This window comes from Cricetulus griseus, chromosome 4, assembly GCF_003668045.3.
Source record: "Cricetulus griseus strain 17A/GY chromosome 4, alternate assembly CriGri-PICRH-1.0, whole genome shotgun sequence".
Taxonomy (NCBI): Eukaryota; Metazoa; Chordata; class Mammalia; order Rodentia; family Cricetidae; genus Cricetulus; species Cricetulus griseus.
The window spans coordinates 176,645,653-176,661,578 of NC_048597.1; the positions used below are offsets into that span (position 1 = coordinate 176,645,653).

Below are 15,926 nucleotides of genomic sequence, written 5' to 3' on the forward strand. Positions count from 1 at the left end.
ACTTGGAAGGCAGAGGCAGGCAGATGAGTTTGAGGCCAGCATGGTCTACAGAGTGAGTTTCAGGACAGCCAAGGCTACACAAAGAAACCCTGTACAACAGATAAATAATTACTTCATTAAATAGTCTGAGCAGCAAACTTCACGAAATACTGTTACATTGTCTTGGTGTGTAATATAGTGTTTATTATCTATTACCCCTAACTTTTCCATTCATTATTTTAAAAAAGAGTCCTTAATAAGTTAAACCAATTGAAAGTATATTTTTTTCTGGGATGCAGCTGTTATGGACATTTTGTTAGAAATTCCATCCATCTTCCAGGAAAAAAAAGCTAGAAAAGAAATTTGTATTTGTCAACCTGATAGCTTACCTTAAAATGTTGTTTATTTTTCTAGCAACAACCTTTACGACCCAATTTAGTGGAAACTAGTTGTCCCAATATACGGATGGATCCAAAATTATGCCCTGCTGATCCAGACTGGATAGCTTTCATCCACAGCAACGATATCTGGATATCGAACCTGGTAACCAGGGAAGAACGGAGGATCACCTATGTGCACAATGGTAAGGCAGAGCTCTGCAGCCTGGCTTTGCTGGTACGTGTGTGGGAAGTGGTTTTCATTTTACATCCATTTTGAAATTAAAGCAATCTGGGTGGTCTTTATTTTTAAGTTCAGGTGTTTAAAAATGGAAAGGTATGGAGGACAGAGAATACATGGTCCACACCCCTTAGATAATGCCACTCTCTTCTCAGCCATTTTCAATCATCACAGTGCATCTCTGCTATGCTTGTTCTTTTAGCCCAGAAAATGAGACTTGTTTGATGGATAAACAGGAAAACCAGTTATACATCATCAGAAACTGCCTGAAAAACAATCTCCCCATTTTGAAAAGCCTGTTTAGCTACTGTTATAATAGGAAACAAGAGAATGTGGAAGAGCCATGTGCATTGTGGAAATTTTTAAGTAGGCTTTGTTGATGACAAACAGAGTCTGAAGCAATAGGAATACAAGTTCAATGCTGTCTCAAAAAACATAAAGCCAGGCATAGTGGTGCCTTTAATTCCAGCACCTGGGAGGCAGAGGCGGGAGGATCTTAGTGAGGGAGGCCAGGTTGGTCTACAGAGTGAGTTCCAGAACAGCCAGGGTTACACAGAGAAACTTTGTCTCAAGAAAAAGTTTCACAGATTGATTGTTGGACTGAGTTCACATGTAAATAAGGCCTTCCTGCAGCTTCCCACCATTTTCTCCATCCTCACCGTCTCTGGCATTGTTGGGTCATTCACTATACATCTCATTATCGTATATTATGTGCAGTTAGGCCTGTGATAGCTGTATCTGTAATGGACACATGCAGACGTTTTGTGACATTATTATTGGTCATTCTCCAAGCAATGTAGTGTAATAACTGTTTACATTGTCTACAGTGTAATTAAGTAATCTCATTAAAGTCTGCTTAAGGATGCACTTGGGTTCTGCAGAAACACTATGGTGTTTTATGTAAAGAGACTTAAGCATTTGCAGCTTGTGATATTTGAACAGGATCTTAAGGGAACCGACCTTTAAGAAGAACTATGTCAGGCTGGAGAGATGGCTCAGTGGTTAAGAGCACTAACTGCTCTTCCAGAGGACCTGGGTTCAATTCCCAGCACCCACAAGGTGGCTCACAACTGTCTGTAATTCCAGTTCCAGGAGACCCAGCACCCATGGCAAAACACCAGTGCACATAAAATAAAAATAAATAAATTTTTTAAAAGTATATTTAAAAAAATAAAAGAAGAACTGTGGCAAGGGTACATATTGAATAAGGTGATGCTGGCCATCAAGCAGCTAAATGGAAATTAGCAATACAGAGTAGGCCAAATGTGGAGTACTATTGAGGATCAAGAGAAGCAGTGGGGCTGGAGAGATGGCTCAGAGGATAAGAGCACTGACTGTTCTTCCAGAGGTCCTGAGTTCAATTCCCAGCAACCACATGGTGGCTCATAACCATCTGTAATGAGACCTGGTGCGCTCTTCTGGCCAGCGGGCATACATGTAGGCAGAACACTGTATACATAATAAATAAATAAATCTTTCAAAAAAAAGAAAACAATTAAATCATTTTTACAAAAAGAGAGAGAAGCAGTGGTTGGGGAGACTTCCCCTAGCTCAATGTGACTGACCTTAAGTAATGTCTGCATTTTAGCAAAGTGTTCCAGAAAGGGAGCTGTGCAAGAAAGGTCTTATTCTGAAAGGTGCTATGGCCTTTGTGAGGAGTTGAAGCACTCAGTTGTCCAGTACTGGTGGGGTTCAATGGGGAGACTTCAGCAGTCAAGCCGGGTGGTTGTGGTTGTACAAGACATAAAGGGTTTTAGAAACTACAGGCCATGACACCAAAACTTGGCAACTGCCATCACTGGAGTCACAAGTCTGTTGAAAATTTAAGCCCTTTTTCATCCTGTCAACAAACACTAAACACTATATACTACTTACTATATTTGAAACTGGGACTACAAAGTTCTCTCAAAAACTGTCAGAAATAAAGCATTTTAAAATCTTTTTTTTTTTTTCTTTTTGAGACAGACTTTCTTTTTATCTTTGTAGCCCTAGTTGTCCCAGAACTCACTATGTAGACCAGGCTGGCCTTGAACTCTAAAAATCTGCCTACTTCTACTTCCCAAGTGTTCTGGTATTAAAGGTGTGCACCTCTATGCCTGGCTTTCTTTCTTTCATAAAATTGTTTTCTACAGGGAATTTGTGAAGATTGGCAAAATTTAAAGTAGAAAGTTCTGGAGGATGTTATAGTTTTTTTTACTCTTTTCTTTACTATTCATGTAGATGTGTGGTGTATTTATTATTTCTCGTATTAGTGTAGTGGTTAAGAGCGTAGGCAGAGAATATGAAATAATACAGAACCAGGTTATCTGAGTTTGATTTACCATTCATTAATTCTGACCTCATCAAATTAATTAATGTATCTCTTGGTTCTATATATGTAAAAATGTGAATAAACTGAGTATAATCACAGGATTTTCAGGAAGCCTTAATGAGTTAATTATTTTTTGTGCAGTGTTCAGAATTGTGGTTGAAACATAGTGAAGGCTGTGAACTGTCCTTTTAGATAGAAAGGGATGGAGGAAGGGAACATGGTCAGCCAATATGTTAGTCATAGTAGGTTGTGATGAAAGCCCACCTTAGAAAGTGAGTTTGATCTGTCAGGGTGCATGTGTGTTTATTCTCTGCTCAATATGATGGAGGAATTTAAAAGAACTGCTTATGGCCCCCAGTTACCCTCTGTTGAGAAGACAAGGTGATACCAGTTATCCAGTTAGTAACTTGTAATAAATGGCAGAGACACAAAGCAATGGTACCTGTCCTCACATCTAAAGGGCAACAGAATAGATAGAAAGTTGGCAGTGTAGTTTGCTGTAGTTAAAGGATCCAAGAAACCCAGCAGCACTCTTAGCTCTTTTACTAATTCCATGTTTCAGAAAGTTCTAAACACGCTGTCATCATTAACTTGGTACTGGTAGCAAAAACTCGCTGGTAGCAAAACCTGACCTGAACAGGCTTGAGAGTATTTATAACGTTTGCCCTGCTCAGAGTGCCTTCCCTTCAGTTTGCTGCTGGAACGTTGGGTTATTAGATTACAGTTTATCCAGTTGTGCTGCTGGTGATGTTACATAATACATCGTAGATGTGCACTATATGAAGCTTCTGAATTCCAAATACTTGACTCAGGAGTATTGGTTCTTATTGCACTTTCATTTCACACAATGATCAAAAATGGTAAATTAAAGCTGGGTGTAATGGCACATGTCTTTAATCCCATCACTGGGGAGGCAGAGGCAGGCAGATCAAAGCCAGCCTGGTCTACAGAGTGAGTTCAAGGACGACCAGGGCTACACAGAGAAACCCAATCTTGCAAAACAAAAACAAAGAGAAAAGAAAATTAAATCTTACCTGTGCAAGGCACAGTAATATATGCCTATAATCCAAGCATTTAGGAGAATGAAATAGGAGGATTACTTGGAGTTTAAGACTAGCCTGGGCAGTATAGCAAAACCCTGTCGTTAAAAAGAAAATAAAACCATACTGATATATTACTGCTCACCAAGTAAACAAGCAAAAGTGAGAAAGATTGAGAATATCAACTGTTGGTAAGAGTGTAAAATAATAGAAATGCATCCCCACAAAGGTAAACTCACTCCACTAACCAGCCACTTGACTCCAAGATATTTGCTCAAAAGAAATGAATGCACATGTGTAAGAATAAATGTTGGGGGGGGGCTGGAGAGATGGCTCAGAGGTTAAGAGCACTGGCTGTTCTTCCAGAGGTCCTGAGTTCAATTCCCAGCACCCACATGGTATTTCACAACTGTAACTCCAAGATCTGACACCCTCATATAGACATACATGCAGGCAAGACACCAATGCACATAAAGTAAGAATAAATTATTTTTTAAAAAAAAATAAATGTTCACATTATCTTTATTCACAGTAACCAAAAACAGCCCATATGTCAGCAGAAGAATGGATGAAAGATCCACAGCGTGACCCAACATGTGGCCTACACCTTTAATCCCAGCACTCAGGAGGCAGAGGCAGGCCAGTCTCTGAGATGAAGGCTAGCTTGGTCTACATAGTGAGTTCTAGGCCAGCCATGGCCTGTCATATAGCAAGACCCTGCCTGTCTTAGTTACTCTTCTATAGCTGTGATGAAATACTATGACTAAGGCAACTTAGAAAAGGAAACATTTAATTGGGAACTTGTTTACGGTTACAGGGGATGAGTGCATGGTTAACATGGCTGGAAGTGTGGGGGCAGGCAAGGCAGTCAGGTATGGTGCTGGAGCAGTAGCTGAGAGCTCACATCGGATCTACAAGTTGCAGGCAGAGAGGGACTGGGCCTGGAATGGGCTTTTTGAAGCCTTAAAGCCCACCCCCAGTGACACACCTCTAATAAGACCACACCTCCTAATCTTTCCAAATAGTTCCACTGACTGGGGTCCATTATTATTCAAACTACCCACTGTCTTAAGAAAAGAACCCATAGAATTGATGGACTATTACTTAACAAACAAGAACTTAAGTACTGACAAATGTCAAAACATAGATGATTTTCAAAAAACAAGCCACATTCAAATTATATTGTAAACATGATATAAAATCTTACATAATAGTGTCTCTGTGATTTATTTGTTTAGGTAGTTATTGGTGCTAAGGGTACTAGAGCCAAGCATATGCTGAGTTCTACCACTGACATGCAACCATGGAATGAGACAATTTGCACAAGGTCATACAATAGGTAGATAGATGGTGAGGCCCAGATTTGAATTCAATCTCTTTGGCTCCATGGTTGACTACTACAATCAGCTATTGTAGATGGGAGTTTTTGTCCTGCCAGGTCCCGAGGCCTTTCAGTCCCAAATATACATACAGAGGCTTATATTAATTATAAACTGTTAGGTTGGTTGCTCAGGCTTCTTATTGGCTAGCTCTCTCTCAATTATTAACTCATTTCTATTAATCTGTGTATCTCCACGTGGTCATGGCTTACTGGTAATGCCTAAGCATCCTACCTTCCCAGTAGCTACATGGCTTCTCCCTGGAGACTCGCTCTCTGCGATCCTCTTCCCAGAATTCTCCTAGTCTGGTCTCCCTGCCTGTACTTCCTGCCTGGTTACATCCTGCCTGTCCTTTGGCTGAAACAGTTTTATTCATCAATTAATAAGAGAAACATATATTCACAGCATACAGAAGGACATCCCCCATCAAGCTACCTTTCTTTAGAAGTGATGGAATCATTTTGTTTTGTCCTATTGTTAAGAAAAAAAAAGTTTGAGGGATAATTTTTGCCTGTTTTGTTTGTACAGAGCTAGCCAACATGGAAGAGGATCCCAGATCAGCTGGAGTTGCTACCTTTGTTCTTCAAGAAGAATTTGATAGATACTCAGGCTACTGGTGGTGTCCACAAGCTGAAAGAAGTAAGCAAGTGTGTCACAGGTCACTTGAAGTATTAAAGGTTTTGACTGTCATTTGGCTGACTGTACCGACTGTAAAGCTGGGATAGTAAATGAAAAAGTGATGAAAATTAGACTGTACTAGTAGCTATTCAGAAAAGATAGTCTTTATCCCCCCCTCCCCCCAACACACACACATGAATTCTGGTAGAAACGGTTACCTTCTGTCTCAGCACCTCAGGTTCTGCTTGCCAGTTTTCATCTAGAAAGCTGGCCTATGTAAGGTCAAGCAGCATTATGATAAGGTCCCCACTAATGACATGAACAGATGAGTATGTGTGAACCAGTAACTGAGAAGCTTAAAGGATCAGCCCACCCTGTCTAACCACAGTCCAGTGAGAAACTCACAATCATGTGAAGTGTTCATGTATTTAATAGACAAAATTGGAAACACAATTTATGAAGCAGTATTTCTTAGGTGTTATGTACTTTAATTCTTTTTTTACTTTTTATTTTTATTTATTTATTTTTTTTGACAGAGTTTCTCAGTAGCTATGGAGCCAGTCCCAGAAGTCACTCTGTAGACCAGGCTAGCATTGAACTCACAGAGATCCACCTGCCTCTGCCTCCCAAGTTCTGGGATTAAAGGCATGTGCCACCACTGCCCAGCTCCTTTTTATTTTTTAAGATTTATTTACTCTTAATTTTGTGTGTGTGTGCTTGCCTGCATGTATGTAAGTGTACCATGTGTGGTGTGGGTGTGGGCCTGCAATGGTCAGAAGAAGTTATAGATCCTAGGAAGTGGAGTCACAGTTGGTCGTGAGATGCTACACGGGTGCTGGAGACCCAGCTGGGTCCTCTGGAAGAGCAGCAGTTGGTTTTTGTTTTTTGGTTTTTGGTTTTTTTTTTGGTGTTTGGAGACAGGGTTTCTCTGTGTAGCTTTGGAGCCTATCCTGGTACTCGCTCTGTAGACCAGACTGGCCTCCAACTTACAGAGATCCACCTGCCTCTGCCTCCCAAGAGTTGGGATTAAAGGCATGTGCCACCAGGATCTGAACATTTCTTTAGAGGACAATGAAAAATATCTATTTTAATCCATGTCATAGAGTTGGACTTTTATTTTAAAATGTAGACATTTTCCCATAATTATACAGAATAAGATTTTGTCAGAAACCATTCAATACAACCATTCAAACTCTTAGCACTTTATAGGAAATACTATGTTTGATTATGTCAAAATCCTTCAAAATATTTCCCGTGTGTGTGTGTGTGTGTGTGTGTGTGTGTGTGTGTGTGTGTGTGTACTATATATATATTTAAACACATGCACATATTATTTCCCTGCTAAAAGGATAAACTTTAAGTCCTAGTAGAAGGGACTTTGAAGTCGCCCTGCAGTTGTAAAGATGCGGAAGTTTTCATGCATAGGTAGCACAGGGTCCCGCAGGCTGGCTCAGCAGGTAAAGGCACTTGCTGCTGCCCAATGACCTGACTTCAGTTCCCTGGGACTCACATGGTGTAAGGAGGGAACTGACTCTCAAAACTTGTCCTCTGGGTTAGGCATTGGTGGTGCACACCATTAATCCCAGTACTCGGGAGGCAGAGGCAGGCAGGTGGATCTCTGTGAGTTTGAGGCCAGCCTGGTCTACAGAGCGAGTTCCAGGATAGGCTCCAAAGCTACACAGAGAAACCCTGTCTCGAAAAAACAACAACAACAAAAAACTTGTCCTCTGACTTCCACATGCATCCCACCTTAAGAAGAGATTATTTAATTAACGTTACAACATTTTCTAGAAGATGCTAAAGACTTTAGTTGTGTTGAATGATTTATGTCACAGTCTTGTTCTGTATAATTGTGGCAAAACATTTACATTTTAAAATGTCCAAATCTCAAATATGACTTCTAAATAAATATTTTTCATGTTCCATTAAAGAACTATTCAGACTTTTAGCTGTAAGCCACTAATAAGGCCTACATACATACACACACAGAGTGAATAAATAAATGTAGTTAAAATTTTCTGTTTTGAAGGTAGCACAGCCTGGCAGATACTAGCCTATCTATCATGTTCAAAGATCTGAATTCAGTCTCTAGTACCACTAATTCATAATAGTGGTCTGTCGTATGCCTAAATTATTCCTTCAGTAAAACACCTAGTTTTAAAGGGACTAGTGAATGATGAGTATTCTGTAATAATTATTCTAAATTTTCAATACCTAAATTCCTTTTAAGCTCCTAGTGGTGGTAAAATTCTTAGAATTCTCTATGAAGAAAATGATGAATCTGAGGTCGAAATTATTCATGTTACATCCCCCATGTTGGAAACAAGAAGGGCAGATTCATTCCGCTATCCTAAAACAGGTACTGTATTCCACTGTTCTTATTTATTCATTTTTTCCCTCTAGGTGTGGTGGGGTGGCTCATGCTTGTAGTCCCAGTGCTTGGAAGCCTGTGGCAGTAGGAGGGTTGTTAGGAGTTCCAGGCCAGCCTGAGATACTAGATGAGATCTTGTCTCAAAAACAAAAAATGAAATCTGCAGTCATTCAAATGTATAGTCAGCTTGATCATTAACAGCCTTCATAAAGATTATTTGTTCATTAAGTATAGCTTTTGAATCTTTAATTGTTTTTGGAGGTGGGTGTGCCTACAAAACTGGGAAATCAGCAAGAAAGTATCCCTCCCTGTCAAAGACTTTTAACAGACTTTTGTTCTGGGTTTTTCTTTGTTTGTTTTTGCCCACTTTGCTGTTTGCAACATTTCGATACAAAAATAGTAGATAACTTCCTTTTTTTTTTATACTGACTCTTTCTAGTTTTAGCCTCTTTCCTGTTTGCTACTCATGAATTTGAGATAGGTTCTAAGACTTTTGCACAATAAAGCCCCAATTATATACAGTATTCCTAACTTAACTAAAATCTGAAGGACACCTATCAGAAGAAGTTGGTTGGAGTAATTATGAACATTATTATTCATTCATGTTTTTTTCTAAAGGCACAGCAAACCCAAAGGTCACTTTCAAGATGTCAGAGATACTTGTTGATGCTGAAGGAGGGGTAAGTGTGAGGCACTGAACACTCTGTGCTTTGGCTAGCTGGTTTAGGAGGCACTTTGATGCATTTTATTTGTCTACTTGTTGAAGTTGATGAGATATTTGTGGTTCATAATTTACAGGTTGACCTAGTTTTCTTCCTTGAAAGCACTCATATGAGGCCTTCAGGGAGGGATATATAAGAACCTGTGTTAAATCCCCAGAACCTACATGAAAAGCTGTGCTAATACTCTGGCCTGCCAGCCTAGCCTACTTATTGAACTCTAGACCAATGAGAGACTGTGTCTCCAAAAAAATTCTGAGGAGTAAACAAGTCATCTGGCCTCTGCACATATGCAAATACTTTGTGCTCTTTGCAAAATGTAAAACAGTGGTTTACCTTCTGTGTTGGGTGTATATCACATCTGTGGTGGATTGAATAACCCCTATTTCTCTTGTACTCCTGCTTTCCATTTGGACATGCTCACAAAATTAGTTAAAATGCAGATTTGAGGGCAGCTGGAGAGATGGCTCAACTGTTAAGAGCATATACTGTTCTTGTGGAAGACCCAAATTCCATACCTGTCAGGAGGCTTGCTACCATCTATAACTCTATCTCCAGAGGATCTGATGTCCTCTTCTGATTTCCATAGGTATCTACATTCATGTGAACATACCCACATATAAATGCATGCGTACACATACCTAAAAATAAGTATTCTTCCCCCCACCCCAGGGGGATTGAGTGTTTAGTTTTGGGGGGCAGGATTTCTTTATGTAGCCCTGGCTGTCCTGGAACTCACTCTGTAGATCAGGCTGGCCTCGAACTCACAGAGATCTGCCTGCCTCTCCCTTTCCAAGTGCTGGGATTAAAGGTGTGCACCACCACTGCCATCTCTCCAGTCTTCATTTTATTTTTTGAGATAGTCTCACTGCACCTGGAACTCGCTGATTGGCTAGACTGGCTGGCTAGCCAGAAAGCTACAGGGTTCCTCCTATTTCTGCCTCCCCAGTGTTGAAACAGCACAGTACTACTATGCCTGCCATTTACCAGGGTACTGGAAATCCAAACTCAAATCTTCATGCTTGTCAGGCAAGTACTTTACTGATTGAGCCATCTCTCCAGCCCCCTTTATTTCTTTTTATTGCTGAATATTATTTCTTTGTGCGATATACCACATTTTATACCTGTTCATCAAATGGGTTGCTACCATTTTTTTTTTCCTCATAAAAGGAAAGCTGTTGCTAGGCAGTGCTGGCTCACACCTTTAATCCCAGCAGTTGAGATACAGAGGCAAGTGGATCTCTGTGAGTCCGAGGCCATTCTGATCTACAAAGTGAGTTCCAATACAGCCAGAGTGGTTACAGGGAGAAACCCTGTATTGAAAAAAACAAAAAACAAAAACAAAACAGGAAAGCTGTCATGAAGCTAGACAGTGACATATTCCTGTTACCGCAACAATGTCTGTACACGGGAGGCTGAGGCAGGAGCATCACAAGTTTAAGATCAGCTTTCACTTATAGTGGGACTGTATCATTTGAGAGAGAGTCAAAAGAAGGAGTTGGAGAGAGACTGCTAGGAACATGTATATGCAAGTGTTTGTAAGGGTTTATGCTTTTGTTTCTCTGAGGTATACCTGGGAAAATGGCTGGGTCATGTGATAATGCTCTGTTTAATCTTTTATGGAGCTGCCAGGCTGCTTTGAAAATTATATTCCCACAAGCAGTATATGAGGTTTCTAGTTTTTCTACATCATTCTAACACTTGTTACTGCCCCTGTTGTTTGTCACAGTCATCCTTTTATAAGCAGTAGTGCATTGCCGTTTGATTTGCATTTCACCATGGCTAATGTTTCCTGTGTTTATCTTTGAAGGGCTACCTATTCAAATCTCTTTTCGGGGGTGGGGGCTGGCTTCAAGACAGGGTTTCTTTGTGTAGTCCTGGCTGTCCTGGAACTTGCTCTGTAGACCAGACTGGCCTCAAACTCATTGAGAGCTGCCTGCTTCTGCCTCCCAAGTCCTAGGACAAAAGGTGTGCACCACCACTGCCCTACTATGGACCAATTTTTTGTTTGTTTTTTGAGACAGGATTTCTCTGTGTAACAGCTCTGGCTGTCCTAAAACTTGCTCTGTAGACCATGCTGGCTTTGAACTAACCGTTATCTGCCTGCCTCTGCTTCCTGAGCCCTGAGACTAAAGGCGTGCACCATTACTGCCCTACTCCACTTTTTTTAATTACTTTTTTTTTTGAGTTGTGTTTACTAAACGTTTAAAGGAAAAAAAATGCCTATCAAGTCTTTTTTTTTTTCAGATATTACACAAATATATTTTAGACTGAAGTAGAGGGACTTAAGGGGTGTTACTTTTCCTAGATTCTAGACCTGAAGTGAGCAAAATTTGAGCCTGTCATTCATTATCAAGGGTTTTGTTAGTATAAAGGAAGACTTTGAAATCATGTCTGTGCTTGTTCTAGAATTGTCCTGGGTATAGAAAGTACCAACACAGGAAACCCCTGACTGACTGCTGGCTTCACTGTCAACTTTGTGCCCTTTTAAGTACCCTTGTCTGAAAAGATAATTTAAGTAGATTAGTGTGTTATTTTCTCTTGTCTTCTGTAGTAACCATTCCCTTTTCTTCTTATTAGATTATAGATGTCATAGATAAAGAACTGGTTCAACCTTTTGAGATTCTGTTTGAAGGAGTCGAATATATTGCCAGAGCTGGATGGACTCCAGAGGGAAAATAGTGCGTATGTTAAATTGTCACTTTCTTACCACTAATTTAGGATACAGAACTCTAAATGTCTTTGCTGTAGGCTTTGCCTTCCCAAGTAAATTGGCATTCTATTATTTCCTCACAGGCCTTTTCCCTGAACTCCATGAATGTACAGATTTGCAGTCCTATAAGCACATTATATTGTGATTATAGGAATAATTGTTGGGTGTGGTGTCTCTTGCCTTTAATCCTAGCTTTCAGCAAGCAGAGGCAGATAGATCTCTGTGAGTTCAAGGCCAGCCTGATCTCCATGGTGAGTTCCAGGGAAGCCAAGGGTCACATAGTGAAACCCTGTCTTTAAAAAGAAAAATAAGGGCTAGAGAGATGGCTTAGAGGTTAAGAGAACACTGGCTGCTCTTCAAGAGGTCCTGAGTTCAATTCCCAGCAACCACATGGTGGCTCACAAACACCTGTAATGAGATCTGGTGCCCTCTTCTGGCCTGCAAGCATACATGCAGGCAGAACAATGTATACATAATAAATAAGTCTTTAGGAAAGAAAAAAGAAAAATAAGTCAGGTAGTGGTGGTGCATGCCTTTAATCCTAGCACTTGGGAGGTAGAAGCAGGTGGCTGTCTGAGTTCAAGGCCAGACTGTTCTACAGAAGAGTTCCAGGACAGCCAAGGCTACACAGAGAAACCCTGTCTTGAAAAACTAAAAAAATATATATAAAATAAAATTGATAGGTAACAAGGGAGAGAACAGAAGGTTATTCATTTCCAAGATCTTGCTTCATTCTTGATTTCTTCTTGTTCCTTTGAACAGTGCCTGGTCCATCCTACTAGATCGTTCCCAGACTCACCTACAGATAGTTCTGATCTCCCCTGAGTTATTCATCCCAGTGGAAGATGATGCCATGGACAGACAGAGACTCATAGAGTCAGTGCCTGACTCTGTGACACCACTGATCATCTATGAAGAAACAACAGACATCTGGATAAATGTATGCATTTCTTTTTCTTGGACATGGCTGTGTATTTTCTCAGGATACTCAGGCAGGTGAAGGTCTTTAACAAGCTAATGAAATGCATCCTTAAATTCAAAGGAACAGTGAACACTTCAAGCTGGAATGATGGTCCCAGAATGGAGAGTATACAGCAGAAAGTAGATACCACTGAAGTGGCAGCTCACTAATAACTGCAGCTATGGCCCTGCACACACCCGGTAGAGAGCCCATAGCCTCAGCTCCAGCCTCTGTGCTTCCAAGAGTTGTGTTTAGAAACATCCTTTTAAGTTAGCAAACTATATCAAATATACTAGTTTTTAATTGAGTTTTGCATTTTCCATTTTAACATAAAAATTAGATATAAAAGAAAAACATTTTTCTGTCTCTCTGTAGTTGAAAGTAGGCTTCCTGTGATTCACCCAAAACAGATGAACATCTGTTTTCCTTCAACTGTTAGAATACTTCTCTTTGGAAAACAAAAGTAAAGCATGTTGTTCCTCCTTGCTTGTGTATAAGATTTATGCCGTTGCACAAGCTTCATGTGCTCCAGATATCCCAGAGCTGGGAAGCAGCAGCCTTGGCCATGTTGTTCTTTTGCTTTCTTCCATTTGGAAACACTTACTCTGAGTGTGTGAAATCTTTGTCAAGAGTAAAATAAATGTAAAAGGCCCAGACAAAACCTATTACTGTCTGTATTTCAAGTAATTCTTTCTTCTCTCATTTGGTGACCTGTGTGGTATATTTATTAATGCATATAGTAAAATTAAGCTGTTCATTTTACAGATCCACGATATCTTTCATGTTTTCCCTCAAACTCATGAAGATGAAATAGAGTTTATTTTTGCCTCTGAATGCAAAACAGGTTTCCGTCATTTGTATAAAATCATATCCATTTTAAAGGAGAGCAAATATAAACGATCCAGCGGTGGACTACCTGCCCCAAGTAAGAAGCCTTTCTTATTTGTGTACTTAATGTTTTTGTATTTTATTTGTTTTGTATAATTGATCACAGAGCAATCATGTGCAGTTAGGGGACAGCTTGTGGGACTCTTTTCTGTCCTTCCACTGTGTAAGTTCCAAGGATCAAACTCAGGGTATCAGGCCTGATGACAGGGATCTTCTCCCACTCCCACAGCCATAATGTTTTCATTATAGTCTTTATAAGCACCAGAACTTTTTTTTTGGTGTATAAGATTTATGCCATTATATTAACTGAAATACAAATTTATTCATGTGAAAAGCTGAGCAAATCCTCAATGAATACATATTAAGCTATTAATAGTGGGTAATTTTTAAGTGATTAGAATACCAATTTTTATGACACTTTTGCCTTGATTACAATTTTTTTAAAGATTTCATTTATTTATTATGTATACAACATTCTGCTTCCATGTATATCTGCACATCAGAAGAGGGCACCAGATCTCATAACGGATGGTTGTGAGCCACCATGTGGTTGCTGGGAATTGAACTCAGGACCTCTGGAAGAGCAATCGGTGCGCTTAACCTCTGAGCCATCTCTCCAGCCCTTGATTACAATTTTTAATTTGTTTAAAATGAACCTACATGCACTTGGTTCATCAGCACATGTACAAAAAAAATGAACCCACGTTATTTTTTTTTTTTATTTAAATAACTGTTTTTGTAGACATGGTCTCACTATGTAGCTCCAGCTAGCCTAGAACTAATTATGCAAACCTAACTGTCCTCAGATTGGCAGAGATCTATCTGCCTCTGCCTTTCAAGTGCTAGAATGGGAAGCTTACACCACCCCACTAGGTTTTAAAAACTTTGCAAAATAAAATTTATATAGGGATACTAGAGAGATAGCTCAATGGTTAAGAGGATTTGCTGCTCTTGCAGAGAGCCCAGATTCTCTTCCCAGCACCCACATGGCAGCTTCCAACCACCCATAACTCCATTTCCAGAGGATCCAATGCTGCCTTCTGTCTTCAGACATGCATGTGAATACATACATGCAGGCATTCACACATACACATACAATAAAAATAAATATTTTAAGACTATATTCTATTGTAGTATATGTCACATTTGTTTGTACAGTGTTTTTTTTCCATTAAGATTTATTTATTTTATGGCCAGGCAGTGGTGGCGTATGCCTTTAATCCCAGCACTTGGGAGGCAGGAGGATCTCTGTGAGTTCGAGACCAGCCTGGTCTACAAAAGCTAGTTCCAGGACAGCCTCCAAAGTGACAGAGAAACCCTGTCTCAAAAAAAAAAAAAAAAAACAAGAAAGAAAGAAAGATTTATTTATTTTATGTATATTTGTGCTCTATCGACTTTATGCCAGAAGAGGGCATCAGATGCCACTATAGATGGTTGTGAGCCACCAGGTGGTTGCTGGGAATTGAACTCAGGACATCTGGAAGAACAGTCAGTGCTCTTAACCCCTGAGCCATCTCTCCAGCCCCAAGTTTTAGTTCTTTATATCCTTGACAATACTTGTTATTTTCTGTTTTCTTGCTTTTATATGTTTATGTTTTATTTCTCTGACTTGTGAATTTGTTTGTTTATTTTTCCTTGGTTTTTCTGAAGACAGAGTCTCACTGTATAGCTCTGGCTGTCCTAGAAATCACTCTGTAGACCAGGCTGGCCTTGCACTCACCAAGATCTACCTGTCTCTGCCTTCCAGGTGCTGGGGTTAAAGGTGTGTCACTATACCCAGGTGTTGGTTTTTTTTTTTTTTAATAGCCACCCTTATAGATGTAAAGTGGTATCTTCCATTTGTGTTCTTTGTTTCTCAAACACATACATGCTGTATTAGAATTGAACGTAAGTTTTTGTCACTCAATACCATTTAGTACAATATTATCAACTGTTGTCTTTATCTAGTTCCAAGACATTTTCATTATGGCAAACCTAACCTTGATGTTTTTGTTTTTGTTTCATTGTAGCTTTTTGGAATAGACAGTTTAGAAAACTTTTCTATATTGTTTCATTTGTTTATGATCTGGAATAAAGTACTAAATGTTGATTGTATTCATCTTCAGGTGATTTCAAGTGTCCTATCAAAGAAGAAATAGCAATTACCAGTGGTGAATGGGAAGTTCTTGGCCGGCATGGATCTAATGTATGACTCTTTATTCCACTGATGTGTTTGGTCAGCCTCTGCTCTGTATAGAGTGCAGAAAAAAATGAATAATACAATATATGTATGTATATAAGTATGTAGGACCCCAGTGTTTTACAATATTAAGTTAGGGCCTAGAAGAAT

The 15,926-nt window shown here is 39.7% G+C and overlaps 1 protein-coding gene across 5 annotated transcripts in view; it reads left to right on the top strand.

Moving 5' to 3' along the window:
• Window positions 1-15,926, top strand: part of Dpp8 (dipeptidyl peptidase 8) — a 50,639-nt gene that overhangs the window by 10,841 nt on the left and 23,872 nt on the right. For all 5 annotated transcript variants that reach the window (XM_035443772.1, XM_027411346.2, XM_035443773.1 and 2 more), the window contains exons 6-13: window positions 394-562; window positions 5,856-5,966; window positions 8,176-8,304; window positions 8,935-8,996; window positions 11,616-11,716; window positions 12,511-12,688; window positions 13,475-13,634; window positions 15,703-15,782. In XM_035443772.1, coding sequence (XP_035299663.1) covers window positions 394-562; window positions 5,856-5,966; window positions 8,176-8,304; window positions 8,935-8,996; window positions 11,616-11,716; window positions 12,511-12,688; window positions 13,475-13,634; window positions 15,703-15,782 — 990 coding nt within the window. The remainder of the gene's footprint in view (window positions 1-393; window positions 563-5,855; window positions 5,967-8,175; window positions 8,305-8,934; window positions 8,997-11,615; window positions 11,717-12,510; window positions 12,689-13,474; window positions 13,635-15,702; window positions 15,783-15,926) is intronic.